The sequence below is a fragment of the Lontra canadensis genome, unplaced genomic scaffold (genome assembly GCF_010015895.1).
Source record: "Lontra canadensis isolate GAN:19392208 unplaced genomic scaffold, GSC_riverotter_1.0 scaffold75, whole genome shotgun sequence".
Classification (NCBI taxonomy): Eukaryota; Metazoa; Chordata; class Mammalia; order Carnivora; family Mustelidae; genus Lontra; species Lontra canadensis.
In genome coordinates this window covers 7,140,942-7,166,643 of record NW_022631069.1, presented here as the reverse complement: position 1 = coordinate 7,166,643, position 25,702 = coordinate 7,140,942, and the positions used below count along the sequence as shown (strand labels likewise).

The following is a 25,702-nucleotide window of genomic DNA, read 5'->3' as shown; positions in this document are numbered from 1 at the left end:
CTCATTTGCGCAAGCATTTATTTTGAAATTGCAGTTTTACATTAGACAGCTACTTACTTAAAAGGAACTATGTGATGATATTCATCTGTACTTGGCCTAGAGCCCTATACATCATAGAACAATCAGTAATCTCCACCGATAAAAATTCTTTATGTAGATAAAGAGTAACCAGGAGAACATGTAAACATTTACTATAAGGAGTAAATAATACAGTAGAAATAAATCCAAATATTCTTCCTTATGGACTTGTTTGTGGATTTTGAAAACTAATAGCAAAAGAAACAAACGCAGCCTTGTTTTCTCTGGTCTTTTTTCCATATTGATCAGATATAAATTTTCAACAACTGAGCTTTTAGGAAGTTTTCCTACGACTTGAGCTTTATTCAGCTGATTAGCTCTGATAAATTCTTGTTTTAACAAGTTAATAGCCTTTGTAGTTAGAAGTCCCTTGTTTTATTTCTGACAACTGAATGTACTTTACAGGACTATCATGAGAATAATTGATATGGAAGCATTAGATTAAGAATTGGCAAGCTATTAAAAAAAAAAGTTGGCAAGCTACTTGTGGCATGCGGGCTGGTTTTTATTGGCATGCTACACGTTGGCCTCTGCCAGCCTCTTTCGGAAGCCCTAAGAGTCAGTGGCCTTTGGCTTATAGTCTTCTCTATTAGAGTTAATGCTTGATAGTTTCTTATGTAACAAGGACTCTCTTCTCCCAAAAGAAGAGTGACTAGACTCTCCACACACAGCCTTTTTTTTTTCTTTTGACGCACAGTTTTTTAAAAGGATATAGTCCCCTACATTAGATCCTTCATAGAAAAATACATTCAGTGATTTCACTGCCACTGATTGAATTTTGCCCAGCTTTCTTGGTCTGATGTTACAGAAAAACCTCCAGTTCTTAATCTCATTTTATTTATTTATTTATTTATTTTAGAGATTTTATTTATTTGACAGAGAGAGATCACAAGTAGGCAGAATGGAAGGCAAGGGGGGTGGCGGGAAGCAGGCTCCCTGCTGAGCAGAGAGCCTGATGTGGGGCTCGATCCCAGGACTCTGGGATCATGACCTAAGCCGAAGGCAGAGGTTTTAACCCACTGAGCCACCCAGGCGCCCCTCTTAATCTCATTTTAAAGGATTCTTTAGAAACAAAATTAATAGTCCTAACTATAACTTTCTTTAAACCATGTTTTTCATTTGCTACGAAATACTTTAAGAAGTTACTGTTGTGGCGCCTGGGTGGCTCAGTGAGTGGGTTAAGCCTCTGCCTTCGGCTCAGGTCATGATCTCAGGGTTCTGGGATCGAGCCCCACATCGGGCTCTCTGCTCAGTGGGGAGCCTGCTTCCCTCTCTCTCTCTGCCTGCCTCTCTGCCTACTTGTGATCTCTGTCAAATAAATAAATAAAATCTTTAAAACAAAAAGTTACTGTTAGATTATTGTATCACAAATAATTACATGAAAATTTATGAACATTAGCATCTGTCACTTGCGTTTTTAGAATTTCTGTGTAGGGGTGCTTGGGTGGCTCAGTTAGTTAAGCATCTGCCTTCCACTCAGTTCGTGATCCCAGGGTCCTGGGACTGAGACCCACCAGGGAGCCTGCCTCTCCCTCTCCCTCTGCCTGCTGCTCCCCCTGCTTGTGCTTGCTCTGTCAAAAAAAAAAAAAAAAAATTTTTTTTTTAAAGATGTGGAGCTCGATCCCAGGACCCTGGGTTCATGACCCGAGCCGAAGGCAGAGGCTTTAACCTACTGAGCCATCCAGGCACCCCTCAAAAATATTAAAGAAAAAAACAGAGAATTTCTATGTGTACATATATCTGAAAACTAACTTGGCAAAGCCTGATTTTTAAAAAATTTTCTGAAGTTCGTCCTTTTAATTTTAACATCTTTTAATGATTTCAATTTTAACATCTTTTAATGTTTTTTCCTCAGATGTCCGGCTACTACTTAATAATGACAATCTCCTCAGGGAAGGGGCAGCACAGTAAGTATCCTACAAGATCCACTTATATATTTATTTTAATTTTAGATAAAGTATGTTGATAATAAATTTGTACCCTGAAAACTAAGTTTAAACTAAAATACTTCAATATAAAGCAGTTGGTTTTAGCAATTTTAGTTGTGTTTTTTTCTTGGAGAAAACATGCCATGTTGTTTACTTCCTTTAAGCTTATTATATATAATCTTATTTTTTTTTTCTTTTTAATTTTTCTTTTTGTCCAGATTTTCCCTGTTAAAGCAGAGCTTAATATGAGCTCTTAGGGTTACTTCTGTACTCCTTTTAGTTCATGTTGGATTTTTTTTAAACACTGGCTGTAGAAAAATTAGGCTGCTATAGAGGAATATTGTTCTCAAATTGCCGCAAAATAGTAGATATTCATAAAGTGCAATAATAGAGTTAACCGTAGAATAGTAGCATGGTTATTCAACCCAGACACTGATTTCCTAGCACTGTCAGGCTAATCTTTCTAAAGTACCGTTTTCATTTTATTATTGTCCTCAAAAACATTATAGTGATGTGTGTTTTTGTTTTCTTAAAATCTAAACACTGTCTAGCTTTCAAGGCCCCCTGTTATCAGGCTTTATCACTACTCTCTTTTACATACAAAATTCTCTTTCAATTACTGTCTTATCTAATTGGCTGAGAGTTCCTTTGTAAAGAGGAAACCAGAAAAGGATAATGACTGGGAAGGGGTGGGGTAAAGAGGATTGGACGAGGATTTTGATGTAGAGCAACAAATAATTATCATAAAAGCATTTGGTATGATATACAGTTGGATTTTAGCTATAAAAAACTGTCTTAAGAGCTGCTGCCTGGGAAACAGTCATCTTCTGCCCTGTGTCCATGCTGCTTTTTTGGAACTCATTTTGGGACCAGATTCTCCAAACCCTAACATTTGTTCAGCATCACTATAATTGTCATCATGAATGATATTCTAATTATACATTATTTAGGCACACACCAAAGATACATTCCAGTGCTGGTGCTGGTTTCTCTTAGATGCATAGAGTGCCATAGAAAGGCTTTCATGATTTGCTAGTTCAACCCCTATCTCTGCCCTGTCATTGAAAGAACCTCATCTACATTTTGTCAACAGATGGCTGTCCAATCTGAATGCTTCTAATAATAAGGAATTCACTATCTCACAAGGCAAGTTCCTTGCCTGCAATATATTGATCTTAGTTTTATCCTTGAGAGCTACCCAAAATAAATCTACTTTGTCTTTCACATGGTAAGGTACTACTGAAGAGGAGGTGGGAAGTGGAATGCCAAGATCCAAGATTGATTGCATCCTAAGCCTATTGTCCCATTTCCAATTAGGAGTAACAGTGGAATTTAGTTCAGATGCTTTAATTGCCCTGACAAAAAATCTTTGTTTTTATAAATATTCAGGTTCTTATAGATTCTAGATTTTCAGAGAACATTCTTACTAAAGGAGAACTGCCTTATGCCCAAATATTTGATTTTCCACAGGGATGAAAAATTCAGGTTTTTTTTCTGTAATGAGGTGCTTCAGTCCCTTGGCCATAGTCCTTCATAGTAAGCATTCAGTAAATGTTTGAGTAATCATCCTCGTCATTATTGCCTTCTATATAAAATGAAGGAGGCCTGAACAACTTTGGATTTACTCTTTCCTGGATTTCTACCTTTGCTTCTGATCTCTAGATCCATTCTCTAATAATTCCCAGCCCTTCTGGACAAAGTAGGGTGTTGTAGACCATGTTAAAGAGAGGATTTTATTTTAAAGAGAGGGCAGATTATTAGTGTTTTGAGCAGAGAATGACTCGAGATTATAATTTAGAATAATCACTGGTTGCTATGCAGGGGGCAAAGATTGAAGCAAGATAAGTAGTTAGAACACTTATAACTGCAGTAGTTCAGAGATAAACGGCAGTTTGGACTAGAGTGGTAGTAGTAGGGGTGATAGGAAGGAATCAAGATTCTGAATATGTATCAAGGTAGTAGAACCTAGGAAATTGGCTGATGGGATTGCATGTGAAATTTGGGAGAAAGAAGAATCAAAGATGATCTCAAGTTTTTGGCCCACATGAATGGTAGAATGGAGATACCATTTTCTTGAGATGGGGTTAAATGTTAACAAATTTTGATGTTGGTATTTGTAATCTATAATCTTAGGATCTGTTTTAGAATTGAGTACTTATTTACCCCTCACTCCTTAAGCTTTTCTTAAAAAAAAAAAATTCACTGTCCATGAACATTTGATTTATATTCCTTTCTGAAGAACCACTGTGTTAAAGACTCATTTTGTAAATGGGGTTGTGTTATGAGGAAATGATTAATTAAAAAAACACAGCAATAACTTGAAATGATTGAAGATTAGCTTTAAATATCTGTTTCTTTGGTCTCTCTTGAAAAGTCTAGGAAGAATTTAATAGTCTGCTTAAAAACAATGGTCTAGTAGGTGTTGTAGTAAAGTTAAAATTGGGCTAGAGAGGTGTTTAACTCTTGCCTTGCCAAGTGAATTCTGTGAGAAGACTGACACTTTGTAAGAGTATTGTGCTTTTTTACACTGCAGCTTATTTCCATTTTTCTTTCACTTTACCTTTTTACTTACTTTGTAAGATGTACTAGGGAGCCACTGAAAATGCAGTTTTATGAGTGTAGCATTGGACAAGTAAACAATAACATTAGGCATGCACTTTGATTATTCATATCCCCCTTTTCAGATAACCTTTAAACTCTCATCTTAGACTTTACTCATGTTCATGTCTTACTTTACCCTCTCCCCATGTCAGATGTCTTCCAGTACATGTAATTGTGGTCTCTCCTACCTGCCCTACCTCAGAGAGCCCAGAATAAAGAAGACAGCATTACTAAAATAGTGCATCAATTGAAGATTTTTTTGAATAACTAAAAGCTTCTGTCTAAATGATTAAAACTGTTGGTAATTCATGAAACTGATTTCTTAAAACTTATGAGTAGTCTAAAGGGGACTTCTGTTGGAGCCTAGGACTGAAGAGGAAAGGATAATTTCAGAGTTTGGGGCACATCTGAGATCTCTGTGGAGAAGAGTTCCTTCAGAAAGCTGGAAGGCATTAGGAGAACACGAGTTGCCTAGAGGGAAAGCGAAAGAGCACCAGAGAGTGTTTTCACATTCTCTCTCACTATTATGTGAATTACCTTTGTATTTATATGTTATTCTCCCCCCCTCCTTTTTTTACTTTTTAAAAAAACAGTGCATTTGCCCAGTATAACATGGATCAGTTCACACCTGTGAAGATAGAAGGATATGAAGATCAGGTAATGATTGTTCGTTTGGTAGGCTGTGCCTGGGTGGTAGTAGAAATCTTAGAAACCAAAGCAAATGTCTGAGGATAAGATGCTGAATAAATTCATGTCTTAGTTTTCATAACTTTTGTAAATGTTCTACATATTAGGAAATTCTTCCTCTCTCATAATATTGGGAGTTTCTTTGACAGGAAAAATGAGGTGCCCCTAGCAAGAATAGTGAAAATAAGAGTTGAGTTTTACACAGATTTATAGGTTTTATGTAATTCTCCTTGGTAAGAATAACAGGAGACATCAAATTTGACATCATATGGGAAATTAGGCATCCCTATTCAAATAGAGGAACAAAGCAAAAATATCCATCATTATTATCTTTATTATTAACCTTGTATGACTGGGACGCCTGGGTGGCTCAGTTGGTTGGACGACTGCTTTCGGCTCAGGTCATGATCCCGGAGTCCCGGGATCAAGTCCTGCATCGGGCTCCCAGCTCCATGGGGAGTCCGCTTCTCCCTCTGACCTTCTCCTCGCTCATGCTCTCTCTCACTGCCTCTTTCTCAAATAAATAAATAAAATCTTTAAAAAAAAAAAATTGTATGACAGGACTTAACAAATTTATTAATGTACACTTCAAAGGCAGTATGTCGCTAAATACCAAATGCTTTTTAAAAGTCGGAATCTTCCTTGAACCCACAAATTTGCTGAATTTCTCCTGGGAAAATAAGCATGTAAATGTATTTAAAAAGATTATTTGAAGCAAGGTTTATAATAGTGAAAAACTGGGAACAATCTGAATTCCCAACATTAAATTAAGTATCTGTAGACCAAAATACCATGTAGTCATTGAAAACCAATATAAATGCTGATCTGGGAATATTAATCTGGAAAGATGTTTGTGATATATTAAGCTAGAACATAAAGGAGCCTATGTAGAATTGTGCTAGTTTATTTTTCTTAATAGGTATTTAAGTGAATGTAATATATCAGTGCATTTTTTATTTTATTTATTTATTTATTTATTTATTTAGAGCATGTGTGGGGAGGAGGAGCAGAGGGGGAGGGAGAAGCAGGCTCCTGCTGAACAGGGAGCCCAACACGGGGCTCAGTCCCAGGACCCTGAGATCATGACCTGAGCCGAGGGCAGATGCCTAACTGACTGAGCCACCCAGGCACCCCTCATTATCATGCTCCTTAAGAGAGCTGCCCTATTTCAGGGCACTGAATCCATGTTCCAGGAAGGGAAAAAGAGGAAATTGCAGAAGGTGCTATTGGCCTTTCTAGAAGCAACTTCCACTGATAAGTTATTGACAGAACTCCTATCACTTTGTCGTTCATTACTAGCTGGAAAGTGTCTTTTTATTAGTTGTACACACGGTCTTTTTGAAAATCTTCGCAGTCCTGTTAGTAAGGGAAAGCAGAGAATAAATATTAGATTGGAAACTAGCAAAACTCTGCAGTACAGTTTACACACACACATGCACACACACACACTTTAATCAGGGAAATAAATGGAAAATCAAATAGATTTGAATGCTGTGTTTCTGAATAAGAAGTATAAATAATACGGAAAGCTTATCTGAATAAGAAACATAAATGAAACTTGGTTTTTCAAATAGATTTCATACAATTCCTATGAAAAATAGACCATACAGGATCATTCTAATCAAGAAAAACAAATGAAAGAAGACTAATGAAAGACACAGGCAATAATCAAAAAGCACCTAAGTAACATAAAAACAGAAGGGAAAAGGAAACAATTCATAAAATTTATGAGATTAATCTAACTTTGATTTCCAATGCCAACTGTACACTTACATTAATTCCAGGTGGAGTTTAAAGGTTAAATATTTTTTTAAACATAAAAATTTAGTAGGAAATGGAAAGGGAATCATAACTTAAGTAATGATGAAACATTTAAAAAGTTCATAAAAGGATGCAGGCGCCTGGCTGCCTCAGTCGGTAGAACATGCAACTCCTGATCTCAGGGTTGTGATTTTCAGCCCCACATTGGATATAGAGAGCACTGAAATAAATAAAAACTTTAAAAAGTTTATAAAAGAAAGTGACCTTTGCTTAATAAAAAGTTTTAAAAATACGGTTTAAAAAAGGAGTAAATGTTTCTCAAGCATAAAGAGGTTATTCAGATACCTAAGGATGATGCCAAGAGTACAGTGAATAAATAAGCAACAGACATGAACCACTTGCACACAAGTGGGAAATAACAAAGCAAACTTAGAAAAGTGTTAGATTGCCCAGAAGTAGTAATTAAGGAAATCCAGCTTAAAGTTTAACGTGACTATACCTTTTAGTTATAAAAGTTGCAGAATTTTAATAAAGATTTATGAAGGGAAGACTAAGGAAATAGTTACATTCATGGTTCCTACTATCATTATAAACAAGTTTTTTAAGGGTTAGTCTGGTAATAAGGGTGGGAATCTCAAAACTAGGAACTCTTTCCCAAGAATTTTTTTAAGCAGATTTTATTTATGGTAGAACTTATAGTAGCTTTCAATAATGGAAACCCTAAGTAGCTTAAACCTCCTTCAATTCAGAAATGATTAAGTAAGTATATTATGGTATGTCAGTTATTATGAAATTGTATGTAATTATTAAAAATGGTAAATGTGTCAAAAGACAAATGGGAAATTAAGGAAAAATAAATGAAACTCAACACACGCAAAGCGTTATCTGCCTAATTAATAAAGAGTTCAACTAGAAAATTATCCTTTTTAAAAAATGAAATGCCAATTATAATTTCTACTGCTTGTAACTTGGTATGACATCCTATATTATGTATATCAATATTAGGAATATATTTTCCCTTTGACCTAGTTGTCCCCCTTCAAAGGATTTAATCTCACCTGCGTGCTTGGCACACATACATAATGAACATACGAGGACAATTGTGGCAGTAATCATAATAGCAAAAGATTGGAAACAACCCAGCTACCCATTAATAGAAGACTGGTTGAATAAATTTTTGTATATCCATTCAGTGGTGTAGTGTGCAACTGTAACATAAAAAAAGGAGTTCTCTGAGTACTTATCAGGAAAGTTTTCCCAGATATATTAAGTTTAAAAAAAAAAAAAACTAAGTACAGTATAGTGTATTAGTTTTTGTGTAAAAGAAAGGATTGGGGAGTTAGAATACGTATTCATACTTGCTTCTATTTGTAAAAAAGAAACTCTGAAAGAATATGTCAGGGATTGGCAAATTTTTTTTTTTAAAGATTTTATTCATTTATTTGACAGAGAGAGAGAGAGATCATAAGTAGGCAGAGTGGCAGGCAGAGAGATGGGGGGAAGCAGGCTCCTTGCCTAGCAGAGAGCCCGACGCGGGCTGGATCCCAGGACTCTGAGATCATGCCCTAAGCCAAAGGCAGAGGCTTAACCCACTGAGCCACCCAGGCGCCCACGGCACACCCTTTTTTTGAAAGGGCCAGAGAGTAAATATTTTCAGCTTCGCTGGACATAGAGTGAATTGTGACTTCTCAACCCCGCTGTTTCAGGAAAGCAGCCATAGACGATACAAAAAACAAGCAAGCAGGGCTGTGTTCAATAAAACTTTATTTACAAAAACAAGTGGCAAATGCCATGCTGAACCATGCTCTAAATAGTCAGTTGCCTTGTGGAGAAGGGAAAATTTATTAGGAATCTGATGGATAGGAGTGAAAGGTGAGAAAAAGATCTCACTTTAGATAAATTTTTTCATTATTGAACCAAGTAAATAGATTACCTATTTTAAATGCTAAATATAATGACTGGGAAAGTTTTATGAAATATGTAAAAAGAGAATATTAAAGTGTATTGGTAAGTTATTGTTCTAGCTCTGTATAAGGTATATACACTGGCAGTACAGTAGACAGAAACCAAGAAATAAAGGGTAGATGGGGAGATGTTGTGGTTTAGAGGTAGGTGATTTAACCATAAACGTAACACTTTTATAATAAAAATGTGAGAATTTAAGAAAATAAATAAAAATTTTTTAACAAAAAGAATAAAAATGTGAGGAGTGCCTGGGTGGTGCAATCAGTTGAGCGTCCATCTCTTGGTTTTAGCTCAGGTTGTGATCTCAGGGTTATGAGATCAAGCCCCTAGCTAGGCTCTGCATGGAATCTGCTTGAGTTCCCCCCCCCCAACTCTCTCTCTCTCTCTCTCTCTCTCTCTCTCAAATAAATCTTAAGGAAAAAGAATAAAAATGTGACTGAAAAATCATCATGGAAGAGAAATCTAAGTTTAAATGAAAAGTTAACTGTCTTCAGAATTTTTATTTGTTTTGTAAAATTTGACAAGAACTGTCTTTTTACAGTTACTCATATTTGTAATTATTCTTTGGAAGGTCTTAATTACAGAACATGGTGACCTGGGTAATAGCAGATTTTTAGATCCAAGAAACAAAATTTCCTTTAAGTTTGATCACTTACGGAAAGAAGCAAGTGACCCCCAGCCAGAGGACGTAGATGGAGGTCTGAAGTCTTGGAGAGAATCCTGTGACAGTGCTTTAAGGGCCTATGTGAAAGATCATTATTCCAACGGCTTCTGTACTGTTAAGTATCTGCCTGCTTAATATTAAAGAATGTTTTATTTCTTACATTTATCTTATCCTTTGGGGACTTTGGCCAGCCAAACATCACTTCTTTTCTTCTTAGAGTCTCATCTGTATTTTATTCCCTAATTCATTTTTGAAAGAGTTTGTATAAATGGAAAATTTTATATGGAAAATTCTTTTTAAAAATCCCAGTGCGTTAAAATTTTAAATTTCATTGTATCCTATTTCACCTTTGTCTTATTTATTCATCAGAAATTGCCTTATACCCATCAAAAAAAAAGTTTTTAACATCTTTAGACATGGGAGAAAAGTAAATTAAGATTGTCAAAGCAGCTATTGCCATATTTATGACTTTTTGGTATAGGCATTTTTATAGAAAGCTTCTTCTTTCATACTTTAGATGCTTTCATTAGATTGCCAGAACTATTTGTACTATTTTTTTAATCAAATAATTTGATTTTTTTAACTACCTCTTGATATTAAAAAAACGATAAATTTGACTCTATCATAATTTTTCCTTTGTAAATTGCAGATATGATTAAGAAAAACGTCTGTTAGAATATTTTCAGTATGTAATGATGATGAGTTAAATGTCAGTAATAGAATATTGGTTAAGAGCCCTTAACTTGAAACCATACTAACTGGTTTGATTTCTTGTCTTGCCACTTAGTTAGCTCTGTGACCTTGGGCAAATCAGTTAACATATCTGTGCCTTTTCACTAAAAAAATGGAAATAATAGTTCTTACCTCAGAGGATTGTTGTGAGAATTGAATGAGCTAATAAGGCATATAAAATGCTTGGAAAATGGCACAAAGAAAGCTCTCCCTAAATGTTGGATGTTGTTACTATTACATGTTTTATGGTTTTGTTTTGTTTTTTTTTTTTTTTAAATAATGGAGAAAACCCATTATGGTGGATAAATGCAGTTCTGTTTTGCAACCCATTATTGCAAAGGAAGACACAACACAGCCTCTTTTAGAAATTGACTTTGCAATCCTAAATGTATTTTCTACTTAACATTTGTTACCTATTTAAAATTTGGCATTACCTGTTCTTACTTTGGAGCTTTTACACCAAGTAACTCTATTGTGTCCTTTTCTTACCTTTTCTCACTTGTCTTAGCTAACAAATGAGCTACAGAAAGCCATGGAATTGTTCTAAGAGTGTCTACTGTACCCAAGTATTTTATGTCCTCGGAGCTGTCCTGCTTAGTAATTCTTAATGTCATTTCAGTATTTCCTATGATGTTTTCTATATAGATTTTTCCAAACCATTCCCATTGTCCTTAGGCATCTGTCTGATCCCCCACATTTTAGTAAGACTGACTTGAAATCTTTTTCTCTTCTTTCCACACTCTGCAGTTTTCCCCCTTCCACTGTACTTAATCTTAGGAAGAAGGATCCTTATTCTTGATTTTATATTCTCCTATCTGATATATTTCTCTTTACCTAGAAATATTTTTATTTCTCTGCCTTTAAAGAGAGCAGACTTTTCCTCAGTCATAATAATTTTTCTTTTCTTTTCTTTTTTTAGTTGTAATAATTTCTGTAAGTTACTTCTCTTTTCTCCCTCCTGCTCCTCCTCCCTCTCCTTCACTTCTCTCCTCTCTGCTACATAACCGCACCTGGGAGCATTCTGCTCCTACTAGTGCCACTTATTCATTACCTATCTACTTCTCGACCCCATGAATCTTGGCTTCAGTCTTTACAGAAACCTGTGAGTTATTGACGGTTCCTGAATTGCCTGACTCAGTATCCTTTTCTTCATCCTTGACTTCCGTATGGTATTTCACACCGAGACCAACCAGCTACTTCCAGAAATTCTCTTTTGCTTAGACTGCTCTGTCAGCACCCTCTACTCATTCTAAGTCTGTCTCTACTTCTTTTCTTCTCCCCTCTCTTTGTAAATGTAGGCATTCCCCATTGCTGTATTTCTCTCTCTTGAAAACTCGTAGTTATTCAATATAAGGAAGGTAAACGTGAAAACATTTTGTGGACTGTAAGCACTATTTGTTTTTTTTGCTTTTCCTTCCTATTGCATTTCTGTTCACCTCTTCCACATTAAGGGAGAGTTGGGGTTTTTAACTACTAGCTGAATTTCCCAGTTTGTTAATGACACTACCATCTTTCTGGTCATCTCAGCATGAGATGGCTTTGGCTCTTTCCCCTTTTTCTGCTCTTCACTTGCAGTATATTGCTAGACTTGATTATGCTTCTATATCGTGATACCCACTGATACTACCCTGCCTTATTGCCTAGATTAATGCTCTGGCCTCCTAACCAACTTGAGCTTTTCGTCCATTGTATCACATATACCAATATTAATTATTCTTCCAAAACAATAGTTCTGGTTTTGTTGTTTTGGTGTCTGTCCATTGCCTGTAGAATAATGTCCAGACTTTTTACATTTACGACTACGGAACTTAAATCTTCTATTCTGGATTATCACCATTCATCGACTTCACACACAACTGTCTAACCTGAAAGAACTAATTGTCATTTCACTGAATAAGTCCCCAGTTTCCTGTCTGAACAGTTTATTCATCTTTCTTCTCAGTCTCTGCTTATGAATATCTCATCTGTCTTGTAAGTCCCAGCCTAACTGGCACCTCCCCTGTAGCCCTAGTCAGGAGTGGTTTTTCCCCTCAATTTGAGGGGACATTAATTCTTCATTCATGGTACCACTGTCTCTTGTGGAACTAAACATGTTCTTTTCTGTGTTCACACCCCATGAAGTCTTGTGAGTTGTAAGTTTATCCTGTCTGATCTTTTTGTCTCCCCCAAGGATTTAGTATGCTGCTTTTTGTACAGTATTTGTCACTTAGATTAAGTACGTTTTCGGAGTCTAACTTTTTTTTTTTTAACACTAGGTTTATGCTAAAACTATAGATGGCCAACAGACCATTATTGCATGTATTGAAAGCCACCAGTTTCAGCCTAAAAACTTCTGGTAAGAAAGTAGATGTTCTCTTTTATTTTTATTTAACTCCTATTGGGAAGAAACCAATCCAGCTGTTGATTGAAAGTTGTTTCTTAATCTAAATAGTTTGGGATAGATAAGTTATTTGACCGAGAGACTTCAGTTACCCATCTGTAAAATGAGGGATTTAGATGTGAACATTTACCTTCCTTAAACTCTGAGATTTTATAATCTTTTTAAAAAGGGCTCTTAATATCAAGTGAGAATAAGTGGTTGATTAATAAAGTGCCTAGTTGAAAATTTGAGTTTTACTTGGGTTTGGTTAATAATACTTGAGCTAATTATAAAATTCAGCAGCCCATCTATCTGTGTATGGAAGAGACTTCCATGAACAGTATAGGCATGGTTTTCTATACCAAGATTGAAAAATTAAAAATGAAAGTCAGAATAATTTAGAAAAGGTTTATGTTTAGGGACTTGGATACAGAATTATATTTGAGTAGATAGAGCCTTAGATATGTCAAACTGGAAATGACCACCTCCCCACCCCACTTTCCCAAATTCTGTGCCTCAGTGGCAAATCACCTCTTTCTCGGGCTTACTACTAACTCTGCAGTCTTGTGTGTGTTTTAATAGGAATGGTCGTTGGAGATCAGAGTGGAAGTTCACCATCACACCACCTACAGCCCAGGTGGTTGGAGTCCTTAAGATTCAGGTGAGACCCCCACATGTTAATAGGCCATGTTAAAGTGTCACATTTTGAAAACAAACATGGAAGTTGGTATTTGAAATAAATGACTATATGTAGATAGATGCAAAGGAATATGGATGGTAGTAAATAGAAATAGGAGCCTCCTTTGTGGGGAAGTAGTTAAAAAGCTCTTCTGGATTGATAAAGGATAGTCATGTGGTATGTACTGCTTGCTTATTATTTTTCTCTTCCAAAGATAACCTAAGGTTTTTCCAGGAATTATCAAATAGCGGTTCTAGGGGCACCAGTGTGGTTCAGTCAGTTAAGCATCCAACTCCTGATTTCAGCTCAGGTCTTGATCTCAGGATTGTGAGTTTAAGCCCTGCATTGGGCTCCACGCTGGGCATGGAGCCTACTTAAATAATAATAATAATTTTTAAAAATAGCAGCTCTAAAAAAGAAGAAAACAATTATTAAGTGACCAAGTAGCAGCTACTCTAACTTACTTAGGGTCTCTTTGTATATTACCTCATTTAAGCATGTACATAGATATAAAACTTAACTCTTAGCTCTGAAAAAAGCTACCTGAATGGGATTTTTATTTTGTTTTTTACAGTAATAAGAAGGTTTTTAAATCAAGTTAAGTGACACAGGAACTAGAGAAAATTGCCAAGTGTCATCATGTATGGAATATAAGTAACCAAGCTGAGTAGATTTCTAATGCTTGTATCAGAACAGATAGGCAGGTGAATAAGGAACTTGTTAATTCATTGGATGCCTATCTGGGTCAAAGTCTTCTGGTATCCTAGCAGGGATTTGACTTTCAAATTGTGGGTGATTTAATTCTTAAGCCCAACTAACTCTCAGGTCAGATTAAAAGTTACTGATAACAGAAAATCAGTACCTAATCGTACCTCTATTATATTGTGTTAAGTCTTGCTTTTATAATAATTAGCAAGAGCTACCTTTTTAAAGGATATAATTTAATCAGAGCATATGTGGTAGATATCTGTACCCACTATTTTCAGGATAGCTCCCTGCTACAAGTAACAGCAACTTTCTTCCTGGGAACTTTTCCTAGCCGCAGGAGCATGCCCAACTCCGATTAGGCAAGCTGGAAATGTTAATTTCACAGCTCTGGAGCAACCTGTAATGCCATACAAGAGTTGGTAGATAAATAAATATGCCGGCTTCCTCACCTATCAGGTGGGACAACTCTGAAGCATGTTCTACTTAGTCTTCCAGAGACCTACTGTTCATTAATGCACCTATAACACTTCCTTCCCTTCTGTGTCTCAATACCTCAGTCCTTACTAGTCCTTCCTGAGGTTACCTCCCAAATAAATTAACTTCCTCTCAAATCTTTGTCTTGGGGTTTGCTTCTGGGGGAACCCAACCTAAAGGCAACACACATACTATTCTATTTCTGTTTAACTGTTCATATGAGTAGCCTAATGCTTTAGGTCTCCTGTAACTATGATATTAGCACTAACCTAGTAGCTTACTATAAATTTATGTAACTTTATTTTCTTCTAGAACGAAATGGTTGCTTGTGTTTCAGCATTGCCAGTGAAAACTTATAAATTAAGAGTACATTATCATAAAGAGTGATAGTTTCTGATAAGACTTAAAACAGGGGCCAGTACCCAGACCTCATTTATACCTTTTAACCAGATTGGCCCATCACATCTTGGGGAAAAGCTTGCTTCATATACATATCTTAAAAATCAGAGTGAGAATTACTTGGAAAAGTCACTAAGATATTTAGCTCTTTGGTTATTCTGTAGGCCAAGGGGTAGTTCTGGGAAGTCAGTGGTTTCTGAGGATTTATGTTGATGATAGTCATGTTGAAATTTTTATTAGCGAATGAGACCTAGAAAGGTTTTATTGCTTTTGGCAACTTTGAAGCTGGGGAGATCCTGGCCAAGGATCTTATTGAGGATATCTGATGTCATTGTCCTCCCAACCCTTGGACTCCTCCCCCTAAGCATCTCAGTAAAATGGTTTGTTCCCTTCCCTACCCAAAAAAGAAAGTTTGTTTTACAATAGAGTTTGGGGTGCCCAGCTGGTTCTTGATCTCGGATTTATAAGTTCAAGCACCATGCTGGGTATAGAGATTATTTAAAAATAAAATCTTTTTTAAAAAATTTAAAAATTAAAAAAAAAATAAACAACCCTCAGAGTTTAAGCTTAATTTATCATTGGTGTATTAGATAATGACATCAATATTTTTAGAATTTTCAACTGAGTTTATAAACAGCAAGACTTAGTGGCCTTAGTCTATATTCCTAGGCACGTCCTAGTTCTTAAGACACATGATAGAAGTTCAAACCTGTTGCATAGTCCTTCTTCTTGGACAAAAAAAGATTGCCCTGCATAGTTCCTTCTTTCAGATGGTTCTTTAGACACCTGTCTCAAATATTTAAGTCCTTGTTTCTTCTCTGGACAGAGCTCCATTTTTTAAATATCCCTTGTCCTATTTGTACTCATTCCTCTTCTTAGTGTTCTTTTCAGTCTCTGGACTCTTAGTTAAAAAATGATCAAACAAAACTAGTGTTTGGGTGTGACCCACCTGTATCTTGAACATCCATGTCCTTGTAACATAGGCGGGCCAGATCTGAGGACCCAGAGGGGGCCCCACAGGACCAGCCAGGAGGGTCGTTGGCTTTGCATAGGTTAGAAAATGAAATTCAAGTCAGGAGGAAGTGAGAGCAGAGTTTATTGAATAGTGTAAGGGATAGAGTATGGCAGATAGAATGTCTGGCAGATTCAGAAAAGGAAAAGCAAGGCTCCCCATCACTTGGGATTAGGGATTTATACTGGTAAGGGATCCAGGGTACATGTTCCTTCAGGAATTCAGGTTCCAATCAAAGGTGAGTGCCAGGTGAACAATAGGTATATTCCATAAATCACCGAAGGTAGGGTATATTAATGCCAGTGTCAACCAAGTTTTGTTTGAAGCTAATGTCCCAGAACATGCTTGGGATCCAGTTCTTCTTAGATGTTATCAGGTGTTTGAGGGCCTGGGATGAAACTTAGAAAATGATTAACTTTCTTGTGTCCGCATGGAGTGGGAACATAACTTCTTTGGTTTACTCAGATGCAAGTATGAAGAACATGAGTAACTAGGACTTAAGCAGAGAAACAGCAGAAATAGGGCCTTTCTAGAATGGAGTCCATTCAGCTATATATCACTTGTGTGTTGGAATTTTAACCTTTATATGTCATCCTTCCTTAGCGCAGTCTTTTTTGCCTAGATCTTTTCTCTTCTGATTCTTGCATGTAGGTATTACAGGCATTTATCAACTCCCTGCTTTTCCAGTGTATTCTTAAGTCGTCTTTTTCTCTTAAAACCCCTTTAGAAAGCCAAAAGATAAAATTTAAATGTCTGGAGAGGGTATGGAAAGTCTGGTTTGGCTTGCCCATCTGGACAGAGTGAGCTGTTTTTTTTTCTCCCCTTAAACAAGGCCCCGTAGTGGATTCATATTGCCTAGGGAAGTCCTTTTGTTGCTAATAGGATCTTGATTTCTGTCTAGATTAAGGCTTGGGTATTTTAATTCCCTTCTGATGATATCTTAGAAGAGTTAAGTCCCTAATGAGACCTGTTACTTCTATCTAAATCAGGGAATTCCCAATTTTTTGACAAAACTCAACAGTGGGAGGTGTTACGCATGTTGGACATGGTTTTAGTTCTGGAATTTGACCTAATTCATTGTCTAGCTCCTCTTCTTATTCAGTATGTGAACATGAGTAAGTTATTAAGCTGCCTCAAGCCTCAGTTTCCTTAACTGTAAAATAGGAATAATAGGGTTGCCTGGGTGGCTCAGTCAGTTAAGTGTCTGTCGTCTGCTCAGGTCATGATCCCACAGTCCTGGGATCAAGCCCCGTGTCAGGCTCCTTGCTCAGCAGGAAGCCTGCCTGTCCCTTCCCCTCTGCCTTCCATGCCCCCGCCCGCCTTGTGTTCTCTCTCTGTCAAATAAATAAAACCTTTTAAAAAAAAATAGGTATAATAATGGTCCCCATTTCAGAGTTTTTGCAAACATTGAATGAGATAAGTAATAACTAAAATGTTTGGCATAGTGTTTTGGTTTTTTTAAAGATTTTATTTATTCATTTATCAGAGAGAGAGAGCACAGAAGCAGGGGGAGCAGCAGGCAGAGGGAGAAGCAGACTTCCTGCCAAGCAAGGAGCCCAATGCAGGACTCGATCCCAGGACCCTTGGGATCATGACCTGAGCTGAAGGCAGATGCTTAATCGACAGAGCCACCCAGGAGTCCCTGGCATAGTGTTTAACATATAGTAAGGACTCAAATAATAGATATAGTATTACAGGTATAGTTCTTCTTTTTTTCTGCTTTATCTCTGCAAACATTCCTTTTTGTCCAGATGTCTCCTGGTAGCCTGAACTAGATGAAGGAAACAAACAGTACCTAGACTACTATTCTAGCATTATGCCCCAGTTTCAGCTCCCTCCACTTGATTTTCTTCATAGCACAAGTGTAATCTTTCAAAAACATTCCCTTTCCCTGAGTCCTGTCACCTTTAATAGGATAAAGTCTGAATTCTTAACATGGTTTATAAGGCAGTTTGCTTTTCATAGTCTGTCTCCTGCTTGCCTCAGCACTATCTCCTGCCACACTCCCCTCCACACATACTCATCTGCAGTGAGTTCTTCATTCTTCCCTAAGCCGAAGGCAGAGGCTTTAACCCACTGAGCCGCCCAGGCGCCCCTCTTTATTCTTCCCTAAACTAAACCATTCTCTTGTCCTTTTTTTATCCCCTTGCTAGATGTTGTTCTCTACTTGTCCATTTAGGTGACAGCTCCTATTTGCAAGACCCTGTTCAAATGCACATAACAAAAGGATACTCTCATCCTATTTTATATGACCAGATTGTAGCCATGTTAAGGTGACTGAACCTATCTTGTAAGTTGCCAAAACTTCTGACACGTTGTTGGTTAGTCTGTCTCTTGTGTACGCCTCCTTCTTGCTACTTGGTTTAATACTTATAGCACCCCACTTTACCATACATCCTTAGAACTGCTTTTGCCTTGCTTTTGTAGTCTAATTTACCAGTAGCCTGTTTGTTTTTTCAGTTTGTCTTTAACTGTCAGTTAAGTTTTTCCTGCACTTGGTCAGATCTACTTACCAATATTGATGATTGTGTATGTGGAGAGATGTATAAAGGATTAGGATCCATTAAAATTCTTGGGTTTTCACAGAGAAAAACTAATGTTAGATTTTATTTTAATATTTTAATACTCTTAAGAGTGGACTCTTATTTAAGGTCTTTGTATTCACAATACTAGCACAGTGCCTGGAATGCAATAAGCACATAATAAATATTTGTTGAACTTAATAATCAGTTTCCCCTGCTAAGAGAAAGAGAGAATTCTTAAAAATTGAAAGTGTTCTGTGAATTTTAACCACATTTTAAGTTACAGTTGGTCATATTAATATTTTGTTCAGAGTTGGTGAAGATTGGGGATGGCTTTAAAAAAAAGATTTGGCATGGCTTAAGGCATGGATTTGTACCTTAGCAGTGGGTTTCCATATGAACTACACATAAACTTGCTCAACCATTGTCTCCACAGGTTCACTATTATGAAGATGGCAATGTTCAGTTGGTTAGTCATAAAGATGTACAGGATTCAGTAACGGTCTCGGTGAGTGTGAAATATTTAATATCTGTCTCACTTGTGCCTTATTTTTCTGTAAAAAATTGATTTTTTTACAGAAAAATAGTACTGATTTTGAGTACTGATTCTGCCACTAGAAATTCAGTTTGTTTTCAGTGCTTTGATTTTGGCAGCTTATGCAAGTCATGTATGCGGTCAACCTGCTATATTAGTTCACAGTCTTTGACTAAATATATAAGTAATTATGTAAATACCAAAATGTAACATAACATGATATAACAACAGATAGGATAATGGCTTTAGAGAATCCAAACTTCTTTCTCTTTCTCAATAGTGAGATTTGCTCAAGAACAGCAGTATCTTCCAATCAACAAATCCTATAGGGCTACATTTGTATCACTAGAGAAGCTGAACATTTTTAGGAATATTCAATTAAAAAGTATTGCGTTCTGGGGCACCTGGGTGGCTCAGTGGGTTAAAGCCTCTGCCTTCAGCTCAGGTCATGATCCCAGTATCCTGGGATCAAGCCTTGCATCGGGCTCTGTGCTCGGCGGGTAGCCTGCTTCCCTTCCTATTTCTCTGCCTGCTTCTCTGCCTACTTGTGATCTCTGTCTGTCAAATAAAAAAATAAAATCTTAAAAAAAAAAAAAGGTATTATGTTCTGTACCTGAAAAGAAGGGACATAATTTTTTGCATTCTCAGTACTTCTTTATATCCTAGAAGTTACTGAGCACATTCAAAAAGCTTTTGTTTAGGGTGCCTGGCTGGCTCAGATGGTGGAGCATGCAACTCTTGATCTCAGGGATGTGAGTTCAAGCCCCACATTGAGTATAGAGCTTAATTTAAAAAAAAAAAAAAAAAGAATCTTAAAAAAATTAGGGACATCTGGGTGGTTCAGTGGGTAAAATGTCTGACTTCTGCTCAGGTCATGATCCCAGGGTCCTGGGATCAAGCCCTGCATCCATCCATCCATCCATCCATCCATCTATCTATCTATCTCTGCCAGATAAATAAATAAATAAAATCTATAAACAAGTAAATAAGTAAAAATTTTTAAAAAAATTAAAGGGGGCGCCTGGGTGGCTCAGTGGGTTAAAGCCTCTGCCTTCAGCTCAGGTCATGCAGGGTCCTGGGATGGAGTCCCACATTGGGCTCTCTGCTCAGCGGGGAGCCTGCTTCCCCCTCTCTCTCTGTCTGCCTCCCTACTTGTGATCTGTCTGTCAAATAAATACATATAATCTTAAAAAAAAAAAAAGAAAAGAAAAGAAAAAAATTAAAGGGATACCTGGGTGGCTTAGTTGGTTAAGCAACCAACTCTTGATTTTGGCTTAGGTCGTGATCTCAGGGTTGTGAGATCCAGCCCCACACTGGGTTCTGCACACAGCAGAGTGTCTACTTGAGATTCTTTCCCACTGCCCCTCTCCCCACCACCAGGTGCTCTCTCGCTCGTTCACTCACTCTGTCAAATCTCTAAAAAATAAGTAAAATATTTTTAAAATTTAATAATAATAATTTAAAAATTAAAAAGAAAAAAAACCAAATAGCTTTTAGGTATGTTTTATCTGTCAGTATATACCTTATTAGAAACTAAAACTCAGTAATGTTAAATATTTATTAATTTAAAAATACAGTAACAGGGACACCTGGGTGGCTCAGTCAGTTAAGTGTCTGCCTTTGGCTTAGGTCATAATCCAAGGGTCCTGGGATCGAGTCCCACATCAGGTTCCTTGCTCCGTGGGGAACCTGCTTCTCCCTCTACCTGCTTATCTCCCTGCTTGTGCACACGTGCTCTCTCTCTCTATGACAAACAAATAAAATTGGGGCACCTGGGTGGCTTGGTGGGTTAGGCCTCTGCCTTCAGCTCGGGTCATGGTCTCAGGGTCCTGGGATCAAGCCCCACATCGGGCTCTCTGCTCAGCAGGGAGCCTGCTTCACTCTCTCTCTCTGCCTGCTTGTGATCTATCTCTCTGTCAAATAAATAAATAAAATCTTTAAAAAATAAAATAAATAAATCTTTAAAAAATTACAATTAGAAACCCATTACTTGTTAACCCAAATAACATTTACATGAAAAACAACTATGTTTTCAAAAAACAATATAGTACAAAGAATGGCACTGATTTACATTTTTACGAATTGTATAGTGTCTGACTTAATAAAAGACAACTGGATTCTCATGTGCCCACACATTCCAGTAGCCATCACACATTATGCAGCTTCTGGGACCTGCATTATGCACACTTGAGAGGGGTAGTGGAAAAGCAAATGACTTAGAGTTGTGAAAACAAAACATGGTTTTGACTATTTGAAAGAATCTGGAGAATGCTGCTCTCGGCAGAAAATCTTACCTTTTACCTTTAATTCTGTTCTACTTAATGATGAAAGGAAGAGAGAGAATGAAAAATGAAGCAAAGTGAAAACACCACGTTAATATGTTCCTGAATCATGTAGAGCAAAATGTGGTTGGTTGGTTTAGTACCATTAGTAGCCAATAGAGGAGTGTGAGTTTAACATATATGGCTGACATTGGTGAGGGCATTGTTTATATCATCTTAAACCAGAGATATTTTCAAGGCATAAAGATTTCAAGACATCGTGATGATGTCTTTTGGGCATACTGTGGTAGATTGGAAAAAGCATGGGATCTTATGGTGAAGACATGGATTCAGACCCTGTCTTTATCTCTCAAGAGCTGTATAATTTTGGTCTAGTCACAAGGATTCTGTTTTCTCATCTGCAAAATAGAGGTGATGCTAATAACAGATCTACTTCTCAGGGTTGTTGTGAGAATCAAAGAAGGTAGCATGCATGGGAGCACTTGACAAACTACAAATTGTTCTACAAATCTTAAGATTTCTTTAAATGGTCTTTTCAATATGTTTTTATAGACTGCTTATACTTTAAGAAAAATTCCTATTTCCCCTCTTCCTCCATTAGAATGAAGTCCAAACTGCCAAGGAGTTTATTAAAATCATAGAGCATGCAGAAAATGAGTATCAGGTAAGATTTGGAACTGATTTTTCTAGATTTTGAGTACCTTATTATTTTGCTGCTAACACATTTTGTTAGACTTCTCTTTGTCCTTTAAATGTAAATATCGGTGGTGTTCAGTGTTAGTAAATGTGGAGACTGCAGACCTTGCAACCTGACATTGTACTTATAGTCAAGGTTTCAACATTGGAATGGATTATAGCCCTAGTTTTAGAAATAATTTAAGTGGGCTTCTTAACTCACTTCGGAGATGGGAGAGGAGCTTATTAGGACTATTACATGCTGTCTGTCCTTCTTAGAAGACTCAAGCATGTTCTTTGACTACAGAATTACTTTCCTAGTAACAACCATCCGTTTTCATTCAAGCAACTTATCTTCAATTATCTATTGCAGACAGCAATTAGTGAAAACTATCAAACAATGTCAGATACCACATTCAAAGCCTTGCGCCGGCAGCTTCCTGTTACCCGCACCAAAATCGACTGGAACAAGATACTCAGCTACAAGATTGGCAAAGAAATGCAGAATGCTTAAAGGCTGAATGTAGGATTCTTCAGTATGTGTAAAGAAAGGATTCAACATGCGGTCATATGATAAATAAGTGATTTATAAACAAGAGTGATATTTTGCTAGGGCTTTCAGAGTTAACAGGTTTTCTAGCCTCATGAAATACTGTTGAACCTATAGCATCGTCTTGATTCTTTTGTGTTCTCTGCCTTGTAATTTTCTGTTTTCACTATATCTACTTGTAAAAAAAAATTTTTTTTAATTCTGCCACATTTAATGATGGAGAGAGAGAGAGATCTATCCTGGAGTCATTTTACTGTTTAGAAAATTTTCCTAGCCATGAAGTCCTGTTACTGATACAGGTAATATGCTCAGTACTTTTCTACCCCTGTCCTTCAAAGCACTTCTGGTACTTCAGTGGTTTTTACTGATCCACCAACAGCTAAAGAGACTACGCTACAAACTAGCTGAATGGAAGACACATTCATCCTTCTCCCTCTGACTGCTTTGATCATCATTTATAGCATCTCATAACCATAGTTTTCAAAAGTTTGGATTGGGCTTTTCAGGTCCTTTCGTGGGGGCAAAGGAAGTTTTCTGGAAATTCCATTATAGTCAGCTTCTCTGGGGAAGTTGTTTTTAAATCCAAAGACTTGAACCACATTCCCTGCACATGAACGTGTTTGCTTTTTTCTCTTCCCTCATTGTCTCCTTCCCATCTAGTACCATTTTAGTTACAGACATCTGCATTTTTAGAAGGGTTTTACCCATTTATTATTTTTTATTATTATTCAAGAACTGCTGACATACTAGGGATGTAGTTGAGTATAAAACTTGAAAAATGCAGATGTTGAAGGAATAGTAGGTATCTTGTGCTTTAATACTTTGTGGCAGGATTGTATTATGAACAGATGAATCAAACAGCTATGTACATCACAAACAAAACTAAAAATGAACCAAAGTGAAAAGGATACGTTCCAGGCAGTATCTTTCTATTGTAACCTGTTATTTAAGGGAATACTAGTGATTTGTTCTAAATGGGATGTAAAACTTGTTCCAAATTACTCTTCCTCAGTCCTGCCTGCCAAGAACTGAAATGTAACTGTGATCTAGCAACCCTTCCCAGGTAGATTGGCAGGTATATGTGTGATCTCGGAATACACAGGTGACATAGATACGATATGACAACTGGTAATGGTGGATTCATTTACATTGTTTACACTTCTATGACCAGGCCTTAAGGGAAGGTCAGTTTTTAAAAAACCAAGTAGTGTCTTCCTACCTATCTCCAAATAAATGTCAAAAAAGAAGGGTGTTTGTGCTTCAGCTTTGTTTTTGCTCAGTAATACAGTCAAGCAAGTTTGTTTCCGAGTGACCTGTTGAGCTGTGTAAGCATTTTTGTTTATTTCAAATAAAATATATTTGTATTATGTGTCATTCATACTATCCATTCATATCACACTATCCTCTGTATCAGGTAGTCCAATAGAAATATACCTGTTTTGTTCTTAAATTGTCTGAGTCTCTCCTTTGCAATCCATCACTTCAGTTTTTGTTCTCAAGGTAAGGTAGAACTCTGGTCTTATTTGATGAGAATGTTCAGGGTTCTGAAATTGGTTCCTATTGCATAGTCAGTGATATCCAAAGACTTGGAAAGAACAGCTCTTCCCCCCCCCCCCCCCCCCCCCCCCCCCCCCCCGCCCCCAGTCTGAGCATTGTCTCTATGGATAATACTGATGTCTTCGCCCAGAGGCTACGGATGGTTCCAGGTTTGGTTTCTTGGGGTGTTTCTTGTTTTTTGTTTGTTTGCTTGTTTTTTAAGAGTAATCTCTACTCCCAACATGGGCTCAAACTCACAACCCTGAGATTAAGAGTTGCATGCTCTACTGACTGAGCCAGCCAGGTGCCCCAAAGTTTTTGTTTTGTTTTCCATTTCTGGTTATCTTCTCTGTCATTGAGAAAGCAAGGCCCAAGTATGGTTGTAGTCACTAGGCAGGAAGTAGAAATGAAAGAATCCCTGTACCTTGAGCTTGGGTGATATTTCACCTTGGCTTAACTCTAAATGCAGCTTTCCTTCCATGCAAATCTGACTTAGCTACAGACATGAGAAAAAGGCTTTTATCCTGGTTCCTAAGACAGAACCAGAGGAGTTTCAGTGATTCACATTCCATCTAAGGCCAGTTCAAAATTCCCACCTTTTGGGGGAACATTTGTTGTACAACATTCTGTACTTGTAGTGCAAGCAGACTCCAATGTTCTTGCCTTTAACTTATTAACTCCCATCAGCCTGTCCCCAGCCTATCCCATCCATTTCCCTAGCCATACAGACTTGTATAAAAATTCTTAATCTCTTGGCCATCTGAAGCCCTTGGTTACTTGTATAATTGGGAGGAAGTCAGCCCTTCTTGCCAAGTCCTGCAGAGACCTGACTTCCTTAACCTCCTCCAGCAGAATATTTGCTTGAATTGTGTCCATTTTATCGCGCACTGCTGCAATCAGCCTGTGGGATCCTAGGGCAAAGGTTTCTCAGCCAGATGGAAAGCGGTTTTCTGTGAGGCCTCACTCCTCTATTTGGACTTGAAATTACACTGCTGAAAACCATTTGTTTCATTTGAGCCTGGGTGGTTGTGCTGCTGTTAGTTGCCCAGTTCCAGGGCCTGTTCTCTTTGATAATCTGGAATTTTGATACTGGACTCATCTGGGTTCACGACATGCTTGGCAAACGTTGGCACATCTTTCTCCAAACTCACAAAAGACTGATACATATCTGAATGTCAATTTATAATTTTATGATTTTATACAGAACTGCAAAGCTGCCTACTGCTTGGAAGAGCAAAGAAAAAGGAGGATTGGTAAATACAGAACAAAATTGGATGGTCCCATAAGATAAGTTGAGCTAGCTAAAATTCTCTCTTGAACAGAGTATGTATAAAAAGACGGTAGATCTTAGCTGAGGGTAGAAACCAATCTCATACCTCTTCAAATCCAATGTATCAAAGAGCACTGTTACACATAAGAACGTACTACTGATCCTCCTTATTCACAGTAAGTGTAAGTTTGTTCGAAAACACTGAGTTTGCAAATACTTAACACTGCTACTAGGGGAATACAGGGTGAAGTTACTGGGAACTTCTGGCCACAACATTTTGGTCAA

The 25,702-nt window shown here is 37.3% G+C and overlaps 1 protein-coding gene across 1 annotated transcript in view; it reads left to right on the top strand.

Annotated features, from left to right (window-relative positions):
* The window catches only part of CAPZA1 (capping actin protein of muscle Z-line subunit alpha 1), a 48,880-nt gene extending 24,895 nt beyond the window's left edge, over positions 1 to 23,985 (top strand). The window contains exons 3-10 of the mRNA XM_032881444.1: positions 1,934 to 1,985; positions 5,201 to 5,264; positions 9,592 to 9,798; positions 12,672 to 12,751; positions 13,358 to 13,436; positions 19,006 to 19,077; positions 21,988 to 22,050; positions 22,435 to 23,985. Coding sequence (XP_032737335.1) covers positions 1,934 to 1,985; positions 5,201 to 5,264; positions 9,592 to 9,798; positions 12,672 to 12,751; positions 13,358 to 13,436; positions 19,006 to 19,077; positions 21,988 to 22,050; positions 22,435 to 22,575 — 758 coding nt within the window. The 3' untranslated portion in view covers positions 22,576 to 23,985. The remainder of the gene's footprint in view (positions 1 to 1,933; positions 1,986 to 5,200; positions 5,265 to 9,591; positions 9,799 to 12,671; positions 12,752 to 13,357; positions 13,437 to 19,005; positions 19,078 to 21,987; positions 22,051 to 22,434) is intronic.
* The last annotated feature ends 1,717 nt before the right edge of the window (positions 23,986 to 25,702 follow it).